At 43.9% G+C, this 21,063-nt stretch overlaps 2 protein-coding genes across 2 annotated transcripts; both read right to left on the bottom strand.

Moving 5' to 3' along the window:
- Window positions 1-6,096: 6,096 nt before the first annotated feature.
- Window positions 6,097-7,217, bottom strand: LOC121602096. The gene is made up of 2 exons (XM_041930859.1): window positions 6,925-7,217; window positions 6,097-6,851 (listed from the first exon to the last, which is right to left on the bottom strand). Exons 1-2 carry the CDS (start codon window positions 7,040-7,042, stop codon window positions 6,097-6,099), a joined length of 873 nt encoding a protein of 290 aa, XP_041786793.1. The 5' UTR covers window positions 7,043-7,217.
- Window positions 7,218-15,123: 7,906 nt separating this feature from the next.
- LOC121602095 lies at window positions 15,124-17,195 on the bottom strand. The gene is made up of 2 exons (XM_041930857.1): window positions 17,143-17,195; window positions 15,124-16,912 (listed from the first exon to the last, which is right to left on the bottom strand). Exons 1-2 carry the CDS (start codon window positions 17,193-17,195, stop codon window positions 15,124-15,126), a joined length of 1,842 nt encoding a protein of 613 aa, XP_041786791.1.
- Window positions 17,196-21,063: the final 3,868 nt, after the last annotated feature.

The raw sequence follows: 21,063 nt of genomic DNA, 5'->3' as shown, positions 1-21,063 counted from the left end.
AAGCAAGGAGAAACGCGCTGCGATGAGAGTTCGCATTCTGTTTTACACGCGCGCTTCACTAACACCAATACAAATACCGTGCTTTGACGAGCCGTCTGTGAATGTGTGTGTCTTCTTTCAGCGATCTCACCACGCAAACAATGAGACCCCAAATTTTGAGTGATTCAGGCCGAGGGGTATGAGGAAGCTTGAGGAAGCAGGAGAAACGCGCTGCGATGAGAGTTCGCATTCTGTTTTACACGCACGCTTCACTTAACACCTATACAAATACCGTGCTTTGACGAGCCGTCTGTGAATGTGTATGGTCTTTCAGCGAGCTCAACAACTTGGAGCTGCTCGTCACATCGTGTTGTCTCGCTTACACTACAGCATCGACCATCGCTCCGTATGTCCCCCTCTACGCGTACAAAACCACCAGTACAGCGCGACGCTTTGTCGGAGATGGTTGTGCGCGTTTTGTTCTAAGTCCCGCGCACAGTGTTTGTGCGTTGGTGCGCATTTCGTTCAAAGTCTCGTGCGCCGGTGTGTTATGGTGAAGTGTGAAGTGAACAAACAATGAGCACAGACGCACATGCAGTGCGTGGATCGACAGGTAAGAATTGCTGAACAGAGGCACACATATTGTCGACAAGTTTCCCGCCAGCCTGGCTCGACCCGGTACTTTACAGTACGACGCCATTCGTAAGTATGAAGGATTCTAAATGTGTGTGAAAGTGTACTTATGTTGGAATAAAGTGTTTAAATGAAATAAAAATGACCGTGTTTGTATTGTTGTTAGAATAAGTGCGCATTTGCGATCGTGTCTATGCACGAAAGAAAACGAGAAACGAAAGAAACAAATATCTTTGGATGTGTTGGTAGCATGACTGGAAAAAAACATGAACACATTGAGAAACAGAGCACTGCAGAGAACTGCAGGAGCGCACCGTGCGTTACGGGTGGGGAGGGGGGGCTCGTGCGAGGGTGTAACTCATTCCTCCAAGAGTAACTGCTAACGGGGACGGTACTCAAATCACTCAAAAATACACTAATTTTGCCGGACGGGAATCAGCTCGCCTCAGCGAGGGGAAAACCAAGCTTGCTCAGTACGCAGGAGGAAACGATGATAGCCTCTCAGTGATGGGTTGAATCAGCTGTCATTGAGCTCGCCATAGTGAGAGCAGGCTGGATTGTCATTTGGGGCTTTTTCAGACGAAGCGATCTCACTATGAGCAGCGTGCTGTGAGAAAAAAAGAAGGGGAAAATCAGTGCAATCATCGTCGTACACTCTGACTCTTCCTTTCTATTCAGTTTATCTGTTGACTTGTTGTACTGCCCATGGTTGGATTTGATCCGCAGTACATCAAGTCAGAACAGCCATATTAAACATGTAACCATTGAAGGCTTCGAAATTTAGGTCGTTAAAAAGGCACTAGTAGACGCATCGAACCTGGAAGCAGAATAGATCAACGCACAAGTGAAATTATTCGATGATATCGTGTTACCTTGGATGATTGCATGGAGTTTGAGAAACATCAATGGATGATGAAGAGCAAACGATGGATATTGCAAGTAATGAATTTTGTTTTCGTGAATTGTGGAAACTAAATTTGATTCTTTTTTAATGGTAGCTGCTGATCCAGGCTAGACAAAGAAAAAAGATTTGGAGAAAATTTGTGCAAAACAGAATGTATAAATCCTTCAAGTGCAAATAATGGCTGGAGCAATTTATGTGACTAGCAATGGAAAAGGAGTGTACACTCTCTAAGCATGGATGAATTTGAAAATAACGGAGGATTTAAGAACACTGCAAAACAGCACATGTTACGTACATGTAGCCAGCCGGCTCTGCCACTCATTACACTACAAGCCATTTAAAGCACGTGTTTTTATTCAGCTTTTATAGGGATCTTTGCCGAGTGTATTTTCAAGCTATTAGCAGGCCTTTAGGCTTTAAGCCTTTCTGTGATCCTAGGAATGTTTTATAATTGTGCATGCAGGTCAAAAATACAAAATACATCACAAATCCATACAATTATACTTTTTTTAAGTGATTGATTAGATGTGTATTTCCCTCAGTTTTAATGTGTACCATCGTATTCAGTGTTTAATATATCTGTGAATATCTGTGTCGGCCAGGGGCCCCAAAAATGGCACCTACGCCCCGCTCACAGTAAAATTGCTACTCAATCCTCTCTGACTATGACATTTGATACAATCCCCTGCTAGACGCTTCAATCAAGCCTCTACTTTCGTGTGACCGCTTAGAGCCTCCACTCGTCTCAATCCGCCTGTTGCTTTAGAATTCACTAAACAAGTTAATTTTATTTCCGGTTTTTGTAACGGCGATTTCACAAGCGAATAATGGTTTTCGAGTGTAGGCGCGGTTTAAAAATAGTCCGGTCTCTCAGCTGATCGTTTGCGTACTGCCCTTTTTTTGCGTACCGAGATAGCATGACCCTTGGTGACCCCTGTTCTCGACCGTGACCTAGTTTCTAATTTCTTGTATTCTCTCTCTCTCTTCTCTTTCCCTCTCTCTCTCTATCGGACGTAACTTCATTTCCCTCTCGCCTTGTTTCTATCTCCCCCTGTTTATCTTCTGTTGTCGGTGTTATCCTCCTGTCTAACGCCACCTGGTGCTCGGTTTGATAACCAGCCCGGATTATCGCGAATGGACAAGTGACAACCGATCTTTATAAACAAACATTTTATGTGCTGACAAACCGCATGGCAAACGTGCCAACACTCCACCCCGTCAATCCTTTACGCTTTCAAGGATTTACTAAATAAATAGCGCGTTTGCTCAGTGACGATAAAGATGAAGTGTTTGAAGGGTGGTAACTTTCCTATACTGTATCGCAATCGCACTCAACATCAAGAACAGCGATTTTAACTACTGGTCTTTTTAGTGACTTGCCGTTTGCCGTCCGCACTACCACCTGCCTTATTCTGCCGTCTTTACCGGCTATCGTCTCCTCAACCTTCGCCCTCAACCAATTCTTCCGCGGACCCTCAGCGATGAATACAAGATCGCCAACATTCAACCGACGCGTATCTTCGTGCCATTTGGACCTAGTGTTCAGGGCTGGCAAATACTCCTTCAACCAACGGTCCCACATCGCATCGGCTAAAGCTGTAGATCGTTTGTAGCTGCTTCTTAGTGTTTCTGCTAAATCTACGTTGGGACGCAGCTGCTCCTTGGTTCCGCACGAACTCCCTAACAGAAAGTGGTTGGGTGTAAGCGCTTCTGCATTTGACGAGCTTTGCGGCATATAGGTAAGCGGTCGGGAGTTGATCAGACTTCTGAATCGGCTAATGCGGTTAGGAGTATCTCGTCGTTCAGTTTCCTACCGTCATCCAGTGCTAGCATAGCTTCCTTAACACTTCGCACCATCCGTTCCCATGCGCCTCCCATATGGGGTGCCGAAGGGGGATTAAATATCCATCTCGTCTGAACACCGGTGAATGTTTCGGCACAAGAGTAGTTGATGTCCGCCAGTTGTTTCGTGAGTTCATTATGGCTCCAACGAAATTGGTCCCGTTGTCGGAAAATATCTCGCTGGGAGCTCCGCGTCTGCTAACGAAACGTCTTATCGCCATAATGCAGGCTTCAGTAGAAAGGCTGTGCGCTACTTCTAAATGCACCGCTCTCGTCACTAAACAGGTGAATACTGCAATGTAACGCTTTTCTTTGCGCCTCGAATTAACCACCTCGATCGGCCCTAAATAATCTACTCCCACTTTACAAAACGGACGTACATATGGAGTAAGCCTTGCTTCTGGCAACGGTGCCATTCGTGGCTGTAATGGTTGCGTCTTCTTGATTTTGCATCGTTGACAGTTTTTGGCGATTCTGGCCACGCTGGATCGCAGGTGTTTTAGGTAGAAACGTTGCCGTACTTCGTTTACCACAGTCTCGTTGTTAGCGTGACCAAAGCGTTGATGATACTCCCTCAAAATAAGTGTTGTAACGTAGTGTGTTTTCGGTAGAATGATGGGGTATCTTGTATCGAAGGGAATGTGATGAGCTTTGGCTGTGCGCCCATCGATTCGCAGGATCCCAAACTCATCTAAAAAGGGGGTTAAGCCATAAAGCGTACTATTGCGTGGTACTTGAGGTGCGGTTTCATTCTGAGTGGTGCGTGGGGCGTGAGTCGAGTTGGACTTAGCTAACACCTGAACTTCTTTCTCAAAAGCATCCATCTGTGCGTTTTGCAGCAGAAATCGTTCGGCTTTCTGGTATTCTTCGCTGGTTAGGGGTGTATGTTCTGCTGCTATTTTTTGTTTGATACTGCCGATTTGCCTTTTGGTGGCTTTGAGGGATTGTATTGGCAGACCTTTTGCTTTACGCCGACAATTGGAAACGAAACGCCAAAGATTTGCGACAGTTCGCACTAAAACTTTCCAACTGGAAATTCTGAATGCATCTACTACTAGCTCTCTATGGGGTGACGCTGGGCTTGAATGCACTGAGATGTAGCATGTTTTCCGTTCCTGGTTTGTAGCTTCAATCGGTTTTTTGCGCAGGCCAGTTGTTCTCATTCAGATACAGAAACGCAGGCCCGTTCAGCCATCTGCCTTGTGGATCGATCATAGTATCCTTCCCCACTTTGTTAAACAATCGGCAGGGTTTTCTTTAGTAGGGACGTGTCTCCATTCCTTTGAGTCTGATAGTGACAATATTTCGCCTACTCGACATGCTACAAACTGCTTTAGCTCATGGGTAGGTGTTCTGATCCACGAAAGCACTACTTCAGAATCTGTGTGGAAGTACGTGGCTTTAATTTCCAGGTCGTGGCTGTCGCATACCATGCGTTTTAGTCTTGCGCCCAGTAGCGCTGCCTGTAATTCTAGCTTGGGGATCGTCAGGTGTTGTAAGGGGGCTACTTTACTTCGTGCCATAACCAGCGCACAACGTATACCGCTAGGAGTCTCTTTTCTAAAGTAGGCCGCACAGCCGTACCCCAACTCACTAGCGTCGGTAAAAATGTGCAATTGTAGGGAGCATGTGTGTTTGACGCGTTCACTCCAAAGTAGCATCGCGGGATTCTTAGGGAATGGATACTGGGAAGTAGTGCCGTCCATCGTTTAAACTTGTTATACTGTGTTTCATTTAGTTCATCATCCCATTTTAGGTTATCACGCCAGAGATCTTGCATCATCATTCTGCCATGGATGAGCACTGGCGCCACAAGTCCCAATGGGTCAAACAGACTCATGATGATTCGCAGAACTATGCGCTTAGTAGGCTTCTTGGTGCCATCAATGTATGGTTTCAGCTCTTCATGCCAGTTTGCAGAAAATTTGAATGAGTCTGATACGGGGTCCCATATTATTCCAAGCACGCGTGGGTGCTTACCCTCTTGACCGAAGTTTATAAACAGATCACGATCGCTCGTTGATTCTTCCAGACCTTCGAGGACAGCATTGTTGTTGCTCACCCAGTTTCTCATATTGAATCCAGCCTGCGCATGAATGTGCCGTACTTGTTTTGCCCTATTAATTGCCTCTTCCAACGTGTCGCAACTATCGAAGTAGTCGTCCATGTATGTGCTTGTTTGATAGCGGCTGCCGCTTCTGGATATATGTTGGCATGTTCTTCCGCATTTCGGTGCATTATATACTGGGCTGAGCATGGAGAACAAGAAGCTCCAAATGTTGCGACATCCATGATGTAGGTTTGTGGTTCATGGTTTGGATCGAAACGAAAGAGGAATCTTTGTGAGTGCTTGTCCTCTTCTCTTATACGGATTTGGTGGAACATTTTCTCAATGTCTCCCCAAATGCCACCAGGCGTTGGCGGAATTTGCAAAGAACGGTGGGCAGCTGCACTAACAGGTCGGGCCCTTTCAACAGCTCCGAGTCAACGATACTCCTCTTACTTTGGCTGCTGCATCCCACACTAAACGCTTTTTATCTGGTTTTCGGGATGCCCAACTACATTGAGCGGTAAGTACCAGACCCTTTTTGTTCGACCGAGTTCAACTCAGACTCCTCTGCCCTATGTGCGAAACCCTTTTCAACATACAATCGATCTGATTATGTACGTTTTCTTTCAGGTCTGGGTCCTTTTCTAACTTTCTCTCGAGAGATCGAAGCCTTGCCATCGCCATCGGTTTACTGTCTGGAAACGGAAATCATCGCTTTTCCACAACAAGCCGTAGTGTAACGGCCATTGCACTTAGTTGTAGTGGTTTCTAATATTATTTTTGCCCTACGCACATCTTCAGGTTCTGACAGGAACTTGTTAAAGGAACACACAGCACTTTCCTCTAACGCAAAGTACTGCCGCATGGTCTCGTTCAGTTCTTGATCATTGTTTTCTTTGTTGCTGGAGGATCGGTGGCTATCCTCAATCAGATGGGTGTTGTGATAATGAGCGCTTTGACATCTCTCCTTATTACTTGCATTTATCGTTCCATAAATGGCCCACCCTAGCGCACTGCGAACGGCGATCGGCTCTCCAGGCTGCCCCGAACGTGTTTCCAGCGGTTTTAGCAATTCTACGTCTGCTAACCCGATGAGCACTTGTGGAACGGGGTGGTCGACGGTGAGAAGTGGAATGTCCTGCAAGTAGTAAAGGTTTCTTATCAGATGTTTTAAATTTGGGTTTTGTGGTGGAAGACTTAGCTTGTTGATAGTGTGAGCGGCCGCTATTGAATAGCGCCGCTCACCCCCTTTTGCCGAGATCTGCAGACTGACGCGACGAGAAGTAGCTTCATTCCTTTTGACGTCGGAAGTCCAATGAAGCTCTAGCGGATCCGGATCCCCTTTCAGCCCAAGTTGTTCCGCTAACGCTGCTTCCACCAGTGTGAGAGACGATCCTTCATCCAGGAACGCCAAGGTTTCGACGGTTACTGTGCCGTTGTATACTGAAACAGGCACAATCCGGAATAAGGTATCAGACGGCTTCTCCTTCATCTGATGGACTCTGCAGTCAGCTACCGTGGGTGTGGAATCTGGTGGACCCTCGTGAAGTAGCGTGTGGTGTCGTTCTCGACAACCCGAAACTTGGCAGACGTATCTGGATCTGCATAGATTGGACGCATGCATTCCCAAACATACATAGCACAGTTTGAATTTCCTCACGGTAGCTTGTCGTGCTTCAAGGCTCATGCGTTTAAAGCTATCGCAGTGTTTAACGCGATGTGCTGGATCGTGGCAGACTAGACATTCACCTGTCCCATAGGAAACTCTCTCTGGACCTTGTGGTTGGTTTCTAGCACTTGAGGTGAAGCTTGAAGGACTGGTATTCTGTCTTGTTCGATGCTGTTGGTTGCTGGTGCATGTAGGAAGACGTGCGAACGGTCATGATTCCTTGCAGGCCTTGACGTGCTGGATTTAGGAGGAATGTACTTAGTTACATCGCTAGCCTTTTCTACCAGGTCTTCCATGAATAGGCCAAATTCATATAGCGTAGGCTCTATTTGGCGTTTGGCTTGGATTGCTCGTTTGTATGTGGCCCAATCCAACTGCCTTGACGCTGGTAGCTTATCGACAAGCTCTTCCAGCAACTCGTGATTAGCTAAGTAGTGCTTTCGGTCATCGGAACTAAGCTGGCTGCATAAGTTTGAACAGCCAACCCAAATGTAATTAAGTCGTCCAAGCGTTCGGGTCTAGGTGGATGCACTTGTCGGATTTTTTGCACCATATCCGTAACCACGAGGGATGGTTTGCCAAACAGACGCAGGAGGGTTTTAATTACTAACGGCACGGATGAAGGTGAATCCAACAGCCTTCAACCACATCCCGTGCTGCGCCAAACAAACACTCTTCCAGTCTAGCTAGATTTTCCACGTTTGAAAATCCACATGCTGCTGTTGACTCCACGTAGCTATTATAAAATCGTGGCCAGTCCCTAGGCGTTCCGCTAAACGCAGGTAATTTTCGTGGCCATGCTTGTCTGGCTGCAATCTGATCTGCAGTTGGTCTCAGACAGTTCACTGTCCTCTCTCTGTGCAACTTGTCTCTCACCATATCACTGTACCTTTCTTGGTTACTCGTCGAAGGTGTAAGGTGTTCCTGCATAGTTGCTTGGGGCTCCCAGCTGCTAGCGGCATGTGGTAAGTACGCATTTTGCTTTTGCACCCAATTCGCGGTCTTCATCTCACCTCTAACGACCGATGAGATTTCAGAGGCACTTTTTCCATCGCTCCGATTGGACCGTTTCTCGAGTTCGTCCATTCTACGCTGCAAGTCCATCTGCAGCTTCAAATGGTCGGCCATCATCTTTTCCTTTTCCGCGAGGAGACGCTTCACCGTTTCATTTGCTCGGGCAGAAGCTCATCAACGTGCATTTGGATGAACTTCTCGACATTTCACTAACTGCGTGGCGCGATCCACGTTCTGGTGCTCGTTGCTCGGATTCTCGCCCGGTCGCTTCCTGCTGCTCGGTGTGGATTGGCTTCCTTTCGGCTCCTGATCGCCATCGCCATGGGCTGCTTTGGTTTCTTCTTGATGAACAAATCGCAGCTAGCTTGAGGCTTACTGCCGGGCACCATTTACTTTCACCTTCAGCATGATACTCGTCGACCTTTTCCGCGGCTTTGCACTTTTCACATGACCACTTTTCGTTTTTTACGCTCCACGAAACATTTGCACAGTCGAAATGGCTCCATCCGTTGCACTTATCGCACTGCACCATATTCGACGCACTATTCTTGCGATCGCATGCAATGCAATCGTGTCCTTTCGCGGCTTTCGGCATAATTAAATAACGTGCCAACACCGCCATTGATAAAAATCACACACAATCCAAACTATGGCCTATCATGTAATATTAGATGGTGTTGCGGCCCTGCCGCACTCGTTTCATTCGCCATTATTTTCGTCTTTTGTGCACCAATATTTTCCGTTTTAAATTTGACTCGATGCGTATTCTCTCTAGATATTTTCAATACATGTAATATTCCTCTTGATTTTCAACGTTAACGGTTAATGGTCATCGCACAATTGGGTATCTTCTTCATCGTCAAACGCTGCTTAATTTTTTGTTGATGTCTGTCATGCAGAAAGAATCACCCTCTGCAATTTTAAAACTTTTTTTACATTCACAATAGCACTCTGTTGGGTATTTTACACTTATCTATAGGCTGCGAATCAATTATTGGTACGGAAGATGTTCATCATCTTCCCATGTTTGCCCTCACGTTTTCTTCAAAGCATCGTGTGTCTGATACAACATGTCACTATATTTTAACTGATTTGGGATATTTGATATGCTCTTTCAACAAAAGAATCGAGAAATGTAGACCGCGGTCAACTATTGCACGTTTTACAAATGTAAATAATTCGTAGATGATCCAATGTTCTTCTAAAATCACAACACAATGGCGGCTCGATGTAGGGAAGATATTTTTACTCACTCCAAAATCCGACCTCATCATGATTTCATCATGTGAGCGGCTGTTGCTTGATCATCTCATTAGAGCAATCATCGGCGATAGATTTGCTCACCATACAAACAAAACCACGCAAACAATGAGACCCCAAATTTTGAGTGATTCATGCCGAGGGGTATGAGGAAGCTTGAGAAAGCAAGGAGAAACGCGCTGCGATGAGAGTTCGCATTCTGTTTTACACGCGCGCTTCACTAACACCAATACAAATACCGTGCTTTGACGAGCCGTCTGTGAATGTGTGTGTCTTCTTTCAGCGATCTCACCACGCAAACAATGAGACCCTTAATTTTGAGTGATTCAGGCCGAGGGGTATGAGGAAGCTTGAGGAAGCAAGGAGAAACGCGCTGCGATGAGAGTTCGCATTCTGTTTTACACGCACGCTTCACTAACACCTATACAAATACCGTGCTTTGACGAGCCGTCTGTGAATGTGTATGTGTCTTTCAGCGAGCTCAACAACTTGGAGCTGCTCGTCACATCGTGTTGTCTCGCTTACACTACAGCATCGAACCATCGCTCCGTATGTCCCCCCTCCTACGCGTACAAAACCACCAGTACAGCGCGACGCTTTGTCGGAGATGGTTGTGCGCGTTTTGTTCTAAGTCCCGCGCACAGTGTTTGTGCATTGGTGCGCATTTCGTTCAAAGTCTCGTGCGCCGGTGTGTTATGGTGAAGTGTGAAGTGAACAAACAATGAGCACAGACGCACATGCAGTGCGTGGATCGACAGGTAAGAATTTGCTGAACAGAGGCAACACATATTGTCGACAAGTTTCCCGCAGCCTGGCTCGACCCGGTACTTTACAGTACGACGCCATTCGTAAGTATGAAGGATTCTAAATGTGTTGTGAAAGTGTACTTTATGTTGGAATAAAGTGTTTAATGAAATAAAAAATGACCGTGTTTGTATTTGTTGTTAGAATAAGTGCGCATTTGCGATCGTGTCTATGCACGAAAGAAAACGAGAAACGAAAGAAACAAATATCTTTGGATGTGTTGGTAGCATGACTGGAAAAAAACACGAACACATTGAGAACTGCAGAGCGCACCGTGCGTTACGGGTGGGGAGGGGGGGCTCGTGCGAGGGTGTAACTCATTCCTCCAAGAGTAACTGCTAACGGGGGACGGTACTCAAATCACTCAAAAAATACACTAATTTTGCCGGACGGGAATCAGCTCGCCTCAGCGAGGGGAAAAAAAAGCTTGCTCAGTACGCAGGAGGAAACGATGATAGCCTCTCAGTATGGGTTGAATCAGCTGTCATTGAGCTCGCCATAGTGAGAGCAGGCTGGATTGTCATTTGGGGCTTTTCAGACGAAAGCGATCTCACTATGAGCAGCGTGCTGTGAGAAAAAAGAAGGGGAAAATCAGTGCAATCATCGTCGTACACTCTGACTCTTCCTTTCTATTCAGTTTATCTGTTGACTTGTTGTACTGCCATGGTTGGATTTGATCCGCAGTACATCAAGTCAGAACAGCCATATTAAACATGTAAACCATTGAAGGCTTCGAAATTTAGGTCGTTAAAAGGCACTAGTAGACGCATCGAACCTGGAAGCAGAAATAGATCAACGCACAAGTGAAATTATTTACGATGATATCGTGTTACCTTGGATGATTGCATGGAGTTTGAGAAACATCAATGGATGATGAAGAGCAAACGATGGATATTGCAAGTAATGAATTTTGTTTTCGTGAATTGTGGAAACTAAATTTGATTCTTTTTTAATGGTAGCTGCTGATTTAGGATCCAGGCTAGACAAAGAAAAAAGATTTGGAGAAAATTTGTGCAAAACAGAATGTATAAATCCTTCAAGTGCAAATAATGGCTGGAGCAATTTTAATGTGACTAGCAATGGAAAAGGAGTGTACACTCTCTAAGCATGGATGAATTTGAAAATAACGGAGGATTTAAGAACACTGCAAAACAGCACATGTTACGTACATGTAGCCAGCCGGCTCTGCCACTCAATTTACACTACAAGCCATTTAAAGCACGTGTTTTTATTCAGCTTTTATAGGGATCTTTGCCGAGTGTTATTTTCAAGCTTATTAGGCAGGCCTTTGGCTTTAAGCCTTTCTGTGATCCATAGGAATGTTTTATAATTGTGCATGCAGGTCAAAAATACAAATACATCACAAATCCATACAATTATACTTTTTTTTAAGTAATTGATTAGATGTGTATTTCCCTCAGTTTTAATGTGTACCATCGTATTCAGCTGTTTAATATATCTGTGAATATCTGTGTCGGCCAGGGGCCCAAAAATGGCACCTACGCCCCGCTCACAAGTAAAATTGCTACTCAATCCTTCTCTGACTATGACATTTGATACAATCCCCTGCTAGACGCTTCAATCAAGCCTCTACTTTCGTGTGACCGCTTAGAGCCTCCACTCGTCTTAATCCGCCATTGATAAAAATCACACACAATCCAAACTATGGCCTATCATGTAATATTAGATGGTGTTGCGGCCCTGCCGCACTCGTTTCATTCGCCATTATTTTCGTCTTTTGTGCACCAATATTTTCCGTTTGAAATTCGACTCGATGCGTATTCTCTCTAGATATTTTCAATACATGTAATATTCCTCTTGATTTTCAACGTTAACGGTTAATGGTCATCGCACAATTGGGTATCTTCTTCATCGTCAAACGCTGCTTAATTTTTTGTTGATGTCTGTCATGCAGAAAGAATCACCTTCTGCAATTTTAAAACTATTTTTACATTCACAAGAGCACTCTGTTGGGTATTTTACACTTATCTATAGGCTGCGAATCAATTATTGGTACGGGAAGATGTTCATCATCTTCCCATGTTTGCCCTCACGTTTTCTTCAAAGCATCGTGTGTCTGATACAACATGTCACTATATTTTAACTGATTTGGGATATTTGATATGCTCTTTCAACAAAAGAATCGAGAAATGTAGACCGCGGTCAACTATTGCACGTTTTACAAATGTAAATAATTCGTAGATGATCCAATGTTCTACTAAAATCACAACACAATGGCGGCTCGATGTGGGGAAGATATTTTTACTCACTCCAAAATCCGACCTCATCATGATTTCATCATGTGAGCGGCTGTTGCTTGATCATCTCATTAGAGCAATCACCGGCGATAGATTTGCTCACCATACAAACAAAACCACGCAAACAATGAGACCCCAAATTTGAGTGATTCAGCCGAGGGGTATGAGGAAGCTTGAGAAAGCAAGGAGAAACGCGCTGCGATGAGAGTTCGCATTCTGTTTTACACGCGCGCTTCACTAACACCAATACAAATACCGTGCTTTGACGAGCCGTCTGTGAATGTGTGTGTCTTCTTTCAGCGATCTCACCACGCAAACAACCCAAGTAGCAGAGCCGAAGTTGTTGAGAGATTTTTCTGTGTGCCAAAGCGAGAGGTCCAGTCTTCTATTTCTAGATTTTGGACGGAAAACCGCCGCCCGTGTAGAGGTGTGTGCGTGTGACGAAAAATGATGGAGGAAAAAGGGGTAGCGGGGTCTGAAGTCTTTCGTTCGTCACGCACACATGCATTTACCAGCGGATATCGCTGGACCGAGTCTACCCATCTCTCTCGATCCACCATGATTTTTCTGCTATCGCTCTCATCCGAGTGTGAGGCATCCTCAGTCTGTCCAGAATTTTCCCTATGGAAGGATGTACTGAAGTGATGTGCGATTTCTTGTGCGACGTACTTTGCTCTTTACGTTTTGTGCCGTGTTCCTTCTTCTTCAGTTATGGAATGATTTATCCTAGCAAATTGTTGAGGTAAGTTTCTTGCTGTGTGCTTGTGCAGGTACATTCAACTAACCCTTGGCGTCTAAAAAGTTACAGGTGTGTGCGCTATTTATCACCTGCTAGCCTCGTCAACAATGTTCAAAATGAGCGACGGAAAGAAAACGTTTTTCAGTTTTAAAATATTAAGGTAAGTGTTGATCTAATCATATGTGCAAAACTCTCCATAGTAATACATACTACGTACATAAATTATTGGTTCATTTTTGGACAGCGTTCAGCACAACACTGCCACAAACCAACGCACTGGATTACGCCAAGAACATGTCGAAAGGCGCGCAGCCCAGCGTCATTACTTAACAGAAGCCGGTTCAAAACGCGCAGCTCCTGTTCATGACGTCATCACTAAACTGAAGCCAGTGGAACACGCGCAGCACGGATGGTACCCCGAGCGCGGTAGGAGGAAGGAAGAACAAGAGGAGGATGAACGGTAAATTTGGAACGGGAAAGCGTTCTGCCGTCTACACAGCGGGAGTATGCCGAAACACATGTGGGAAGGGAGAGAGATATTATTTTATAAACAGCATGCGAATGTGTGCATAAAGCAAATGTGAACAGCCTCATCATTTCTATAAGTAAACCGAAAAAGGGGGTGGAGCAAACACATTGGTATGCGTGAGTGGCTGACGAAACCAGAACGTTTAGATGTGTGCGTGACGGATGGTTGGGCGCCTGAGGCGAAGCTCTCGACAAGACTGCAAACGAGAGCTTTGTGGAGAGCTTTGTAGGGAGCTCAGCTTACACAGGCCGCCGTCGGTTTTTGCGTCCTTGGGAATGAGACCCCAAATTTTGAGTGATTCAGGCCGAGGGGTATGAGGAAGCTTGAGGAAGCAGGAGAAACGCGCTGCGATGAGAGTTCGCATTCTGTTTTACACGCACGCTTCACTAACACCTATACAAATACCGTGCTTTGACGAGCCGTCTGTGAATGTGTATGTGTCTTTCAGCGAGCTCAACAACTTGGAGCTGCTCGTCACATCGTGTTGTCTCGCTTACACTACAGCATCGAACCATCGCTCCGTATGTCCCCCCTCCTACGCGTACAAAACCACCAGTACAGCGCGACGCTTTGTCGGAGATGGTTGTGCGCGTTTTGTTCTAAGTCCCGCGCACAGTGTTTGTGCGTTGGTGCGCATTTCGTTCAAAGTCTCGTGCGCCGGTGTGTTATGGTGAAGTGTGAAGTGAACAAACAATGAGCACAGACGCACATGCAGTGCGTGGATCGACAGGTAAGAATTTGCTGAACAGAGGCAACACATATTGTCGACAAGTTTCCCGCAGCCTGGCTCGACCCGGTACTTTACAGTACGACGCCATTCGTAAGTATGAAGGATTCTAAATGTGTTGTGAAAGTGTACTTTATGTTGGAATAAAGTGTTTAATGAAATAAAAAATGACCGTGTTTGTATTTGTTGTTAGAATAAGTGCGTGTTTCGTCGCGAATAGTTTTCGGATAAAGTTTCCTTTTTTTTCTTTGGTTTTTGCCGCTTATAATTACCGAAGCCGTTGTAAGAAATTGCTGGTGATGAAGAGAGAGAAAAAGCCTTTTCGCCCTCTATTTATTAATTTAACATCGATAGAGATGTGTACATCAACGGGCGCGGATGTGATCCGATCCGCAGTTCAAATCTGCACGATTCGCGTAGCTGCTCGAACATCCTCCCCACCTTGACGAATGTCAACAAAAAGTTGCTTTCTAGACTACACGTGGTTTTCGCTATCAGTTCTGAGCGGTAAAACGCATATTTTCGTGATCGGTCGCGTAATTATTCCCTTAACTGTCTTAAGCGTAACGACGCGTACTATCTTGTCTTCACCGGGATGGATTTCAACGATACGCGCGAGAGGCCAACGAGTGGTGGGTAACGATTCATCCATGAGGATCACTAACCTGCCGGGAAGTATGTTGCTGTTGTTGCTGCCACCACTTGCATAACTTTTCTACATTTCTTGTAGATACTCAGTGGCCCAATGTTTCCAAAAACGCTGAACCAAAAGCTGCCACTTCTGAAGATCATCCAGCGTGCAGGATTTCAGCTGGGTGTAGTCCGGTTCAGGCACGGTGAACATCGATGTGCCAATAAGGAAGTGTGCCGGTGTGAGTGCAGCTAGCTCGTTGGGATCGTCGGACAAAGGCAACAGCGGACGGGAATTCATCGCTGCTTCGATTTGGTGGAGCACAGTGCAGTAGCCTTCGTACGACAGCCGCGTATTGCCCAGGTGACGATAGAGGTGTCGCTTCGCCGTTTTTACTGCTGCTTCCCATAATCCGCCGAAGTGTGGAGCCTTTGGTGGGTTGAAATGCCAAGTGATTCCCCGGTCAGCGCATCTGGTAGCCACGGTGTTGCGGTGTTGTTCGTCGTTGAACAGCTCAAAAAGCTCCTTCAGTTCACGTTCTGCGCCTTCGAAGTTTTTCCCATTATCAGAATGGATGTGGGCTGGCAATCCGCGTCGTGATGTGAATCGGCGTAGCGCTGCTAAGAATCCCGCCGTTGTGAGGTCTCCTACGAGTTCCAAGTGCACAGCTTTCGTAGCGAAACACACGAAAACGCACAGATAGCTCTTAGTAGCTGCTGCCTTCCGGTGCGCTGGCTTCAAGTAGAATGGACCGGCGTAGTCCACTCCGGTTACAGAAAAAGGTCGGCTCGGTGTGATGCGGGATGGTGGAAGCTGGCCAACCGGCTGCCGGGCGAGTATGGGATCTTGCCGAATACAGCGGAAGCAGTTCCTTGCGATGCTTTTTACCAAGCGACGTCCGTCCAGTGGCCAATACAGCTCTCTAATGCGGGATAGCAATAGCCTTCCACTAGCATGTTTCATCTCTTCATGATAATCTTCCGCAAGTAGACGAGTGAATTTGTGGTTCTTCGGTAGAACAGCTGGATGCTTGGACTGATACGGTAGTTGCGACAAGTTCAATCGTCCTCCCACCCGTATTACCTCTTCTGTATCCAGGAATGAGGTAAGTTTTCGTAAAGGTGATTGTTTCATCAATGCTTCTCCCTTTTTTAGCTGCTTGATTTCCGCGGAAAATGCATCTTGCTGGGCTAGTCTGCAAAGCACAGTTTTTGCAGCATCCACGTACTTGGGCGTGATCGTTTTGGATGCATTGGTGTGCGGTATCGGTCGCTGTGATCGCGCCTTCTGCTTGGTGTTGCGCACAAACCGTATGCAGTATGCAATGATGCGTACCATTCTAGTGAAGGATGAAGAAATGCCAAACCATGGATGAGTTTGTGTACAAACTAAAGCGGCACTCACCTGGCGTGTTTCTAGGTCCGCCTCATCGCTTGGTTCTGGATCTGAGCTGGGCCAATGGGACGAAGGTTGCACAAGCCAATCTGGACCGTTATTCCAAAGCTGATTCTGCGTGAAGTGTGCTGCCGACATGCCTCGGGAAACCAAGTCAGCAGGATTGGATGTGCCAGGAACGTGCCTCCATTGCCTTGGATGAGAGTAGTGTTGCACCTCAGCTACGCGATTTGCCACGAACGTCTTCCAGGAGTTGGGAGGTGACGCAATCCATTTTAGCTTAACTGTTGAGTCGGACCAGAAAAACGATTCGGCGCACACGATCTGCATTGCCTCCTTGACGCGATGATGCAGATGGGCGCCCAGGACAGCTGCGCTTAGTTCAAGCCTCGGCAACGTGACGCGTGTAGCGACCTTGGCCGCTACGATATAGACCGTCGATGACAGCTGATAACGGCGGCCGTATCCATACAGACGGCTAATGAACACGAACCGTGAAATAGGAGAGGATGTGAGAGAAAGATCATCGTGAGAATGGAGAGAGGACAAGGTTGACGATCGAAGGAGCAAACGGGCGATGGCGGTAAAAGATGAAGGAGATTCTGGTGTCGGTGCTTGGCTAGATCGGAAGTGTAGTTAATTGAAATAAAAGTTCTGGTGTTGGGGAGCATAAAATTTAGAATTTTATTTATAACAAATAGTTCTAACCGTTTCATCTGGTGACAGCGGTAAAGCGCAAAATTTAGCGCATATAAAGTCATTTCTGGCTGGTGTTCTTAACCCGGGTAATTTGGTAACGGTAAATATTTTAGTGATAAGTGGTGCAGGGAAAACGCAGCGTCATAGTGGTAATTATAGCTAGTGAATTAATTTTAATATACATATAGTTAGTGGCCTAATAGTAAAGTGCATAGTTATTAAAATATTTTGAATAAGTTATAGTGTACAAAAAAAAAACAAAAAAACCTTTATTTAGTGATTTTTTTATTAATCATAGTCACATATTTTTTCGTACATATAACATATAAGGTAATGAACAACAAAGTTCTGGCTCTTAGGAACAGAACTGTTCAAATTAACACCGAAAATATAACAAATATTCGTATCACCCAGACTGCAAATCATTTAAATTCAACAACAATTAGTGAAGCGTGTTTAACTAAAAATTATAGCTTCAAAGAACGCCTTCAAATACTTAAAGCAGAGCTTCTTAATCAAAGCGCGGAACTTGATAGAGCAATAAACGGATCGCATAATAGCATGGCTTACGAGTTTCCCATTAAACAGGCAATGCTTTGCATTCCTGAATTTTACGGAGATGCAAGAGATCTGGATGGTTTTTTGTATCAGATCGAATATTTTGCAAATCAGATTCCGGAGGGAGAGGCTGAAGAGGATTTGATTCGTACAGTTATGTTTAAGTTAAAAGGAAAAGCAGCTGGTTTTTTTAATCGTATTTTGGACGATACGTGGGAAAAGGTGAAGATGAAATTGATTAGACAATTTGGAGAAAAATTTGACATCGAAGCCATTTTTCAACAAGTTGAGACGCTTCATCAAGGGGTCAATGAACCTTTCTCCGAATACAAAGAAAGGGTGTTAACACTAAAAGAGCAAATCATCAACAATGACATAAATAACACGGAAGATTCATACGCGATGAAAAATTTAAAAATTCACTTTTTGGCCGGTTTAAGGAAGCCAGAATTGCAAACACTCGCGAGAACAAACAAACATTTACATTTTAATGAACTGTTAGAATATCTCCAGGAAGAGGTAGTTCAAATAGAACACATCCGAAAAATAGAAGAACGATTAAATCGTACAATGATTTCCGAAACAAACGACACCATAAACAATGCTCTTTTCACCAATTCAATCCACAATAGTGTTGATAACGGAAGCTCATCCAGCCCACATGTCCAAAATCGCGGTATTACTAGAAACCAGCAGTATGTAGATTTTCGGAATGATAGTAGAACACGCTGCGATAATTATATTAACAGCACTCAATTGTCAGACCCGAATCATTTTGGGCTACCACAACATAACAGCACTACATACAATCCTAACATTACTAACAACACCAACAATTTTTCACGGCCAAAAAGATTTCCAACACCGTATAGAAGCTATGGTGCACAACATATTCCAACACAAAACAATTATTCACAATATACTCCAACACAAAACAATCATCCACAAGGGCCTTCTCAATACAACCATTTTAGAAATACATATAATCAACCCCAATCACATAACAGTACAAATCAAAAAAACTACAACACGGAACACTAGTCGGTCTAAATAAAAATTCTAGTGTTCCCATCGTTAAAACTGATTTGTTCTGCCTTAGGGCAGAAGAAGCACAAACAATCGAAAGGGATCCGATAACAAATAGTGAATACATACACAACTATGAATCACTAGATATAGCATTCACTACGGAAGGTAAACTGATGGTTCAAATTTTATCAGAGAGTGAAAAGAAAAAAAAGATTAATTATCTAATTGATTCGGGAGCATGTTCGAATGCATTGAGTTGGGAATTAGCAAAATAGCTTGGGTGTTCTACAATAGATTATCAGGATAAAGTAACGTTTTCAAGTTTTAACGGAACATTATCCGACACTGTGGGTTCAATTTTTATAAATTTATACGTTGGAAAATCGTTGTATCGAACAAAATTTTATGTTATAAGAACACTTGGTGTTCCTGGAATACTTGGGGCAGAATTTTTAATAAAATATACTGTTAATGTTGGGGAAAACTTTCGAACAATAAATTTAAAGAAACCATCAGGTGAAAATACAGAGGAAACAGAAAAAAATGGGAACACAATACAAATACTGTTATCGAAGATAATAATACTATACCACAAGATAATTTTGAACTTCTCCCAAATATTGAGAAGCAACTTACAGATTGTGATTTAATAGAAACAAGCAAAAGCACTCCATTGGTGGGCCTAGAACGATTTGGGGAATTAATAAAACAAATCAATATCGATCATTTGGATAGTTCAATAGCAACGGATATGAAAAAATTCTCATTGAGTATAAGGATATATTTTACTTGCCGGGAGATAAACTTACATATACCCAAGCGGCAACGCATGAAATTGAAACAAGCTCTAACATCCCCATTTATAAAAGGCAGTACAGATTCCCTGCATTATTAAATAATATCATGGAAGAGCATGTAGAGGAAATGCTGAAACAAAAAATTATAACCCCAAGCAAAAGCCCATGGAATGCACCCGTGATGTGCATACCAAAGAAATCTGATAGTGAAGGGGCACGAAAATATCGTATTGTTGTTGACTTTCGTGCGTTAAATTTAATAACCAAACCATTTATATACCCTATTCCGAGGATAGATGATATTATGGACAATATTGGAAACAGTAAATTGTTTTCAACAATTGATTTGAAATCGGGTTTTTTTTCAAATTCCCATAGCATGCAAAGACGCTGCAAAGACTGCATTTTCAACGTCTAAGGGACACTATGAATTTTTACGAATGCCAATGGGTCTCAAAAATAGCCCATCAACATTCCAAAAGCTAATGAACACAGTCCTATACTCAATTCAGCCTGTCAAAGCGTTTGTCTATCTAGATGATATTGTGGTGTTTGGCGAAACGGTAGAGGAGCATAATTTCAATTTAATTAAAGTTCTTAAAGCACTAATGCAATACAATCTTAAAATTGAACCATTAAAATGCAAACTCCTTCATACAGAAATTAATTATTTGGGCCATACTATAAATGAACAAGGAATTAAGCCAACACAAGGAAATGTGAAAGTTATATTAGATATGCCAACACCAAAAAGTATAAAAGAATTACGATCGTTTTTGGGGACAATTAACTTTTATGGTAAATTTATCCCTAACGTCTCTGAAATCAGGAAACCATTACACGAGCTACTGAAGAAAAATAAAAATTTCGTTTGGGATGAGCACTGTGAAAAGGCATTTAAAAAATTAAAACAATTTCTAGTTTCAGAGCCTTTGCTGGTACGACCAAATTATAAAGATACCTTTGTCATTACAACCGATGCTAGTGATTATGCTCTTGGGGCAGTATTATCCAATGAAACAACGGTAGACAGACCAATTGCATACGCTAGTAAATCCCTTGTAGGTGCGGAAAAACGGTACCATCCTATTGAAAAGGAACTTTTGGCTATTGTATGGGCCGTTGAATATTTTAAACATTACATTTATGGGCAAAAATTCCTAATTTATTCTGATCATCGACCGTTAGTATCGATTTGGAGGCTCAAAGAAAACTCTCCGATACTATCAAGGTTAAGATTACGACTCCAAGGGGTGGAATGCGAAATTCGCTACAAAAGGGAAAGGAAAATGTAGTCGCTGATTTTTTATCAAGGCTACCAGAACTTAATCGGAACGAAATACAAGAAAAACAAGCAAACAAGACAGTAGCCGTAGTTACACGCCAACAAAGTAAACACATATTAGAGTCACAAAATAACAAAAAAGAGAATAATGTACAAGAAGATGTTGTGAAAGACGAACAAGAAGATCACTGGGGAAATTTGTTAAAAATGCATTGGGATGGGGATCTAAATGACAAGGAAATGCAGAGAAAAGAACAGCTA

The sequence above is a fragment of the Anopheles merus genome, unplaced genomic scaffold (assembly GCF_017562075.2).
Source record: "Anopheles merus strain MAF unplaced genomic scaffold, AmerM5.1 LNR4000294, whole genome shotgun sequence".
Taxonomy (NCBI): Eukaryota; Metazoa; Arthropoda; class Insecta; order Diptera; family Culicidae; genus Anopheles; species Anopheles merus.
Note: the sequence above shows the minus strand (reverse complement) of the source record. Positions and strands in the feature narration are given on the sequence as shown.

What these genes read in the sequence shown, in the direction of transcription:
- LOC121602095 (XM_041930857.1), bottom strand. Translation starts at nt 17,195, where the DNA reads ATGACTTTATATGCGCTAAATTTTGCGCTTTACCGCTGTCACCAGATG. An exon ending in CGCTGTCACCAGATGAAACG is followed by an intron (nt 16,913 to 17,142) that starts GTTAGAACTATT and finishes CGTGTTCATTAG; the next exon opens with CCGTCTGTATGGATACGGCC.
- LOC121602096 (XM_041930859.1), bottom strand. Translation starts at nt 7,042, where the DNA reads ATGTTTGGGAATGCATGCGTCCAATCTATGCAGATCCAGATACGTCTG. An exon ending in CACCAGATTCCACACCCACG is followed by an intron (nt 6,852 to 6,924) that starts GTAGCTGACTGC and finishes TGCCTGTTTCAG; the next exon opens with TATACAACGGCACAGTAACC.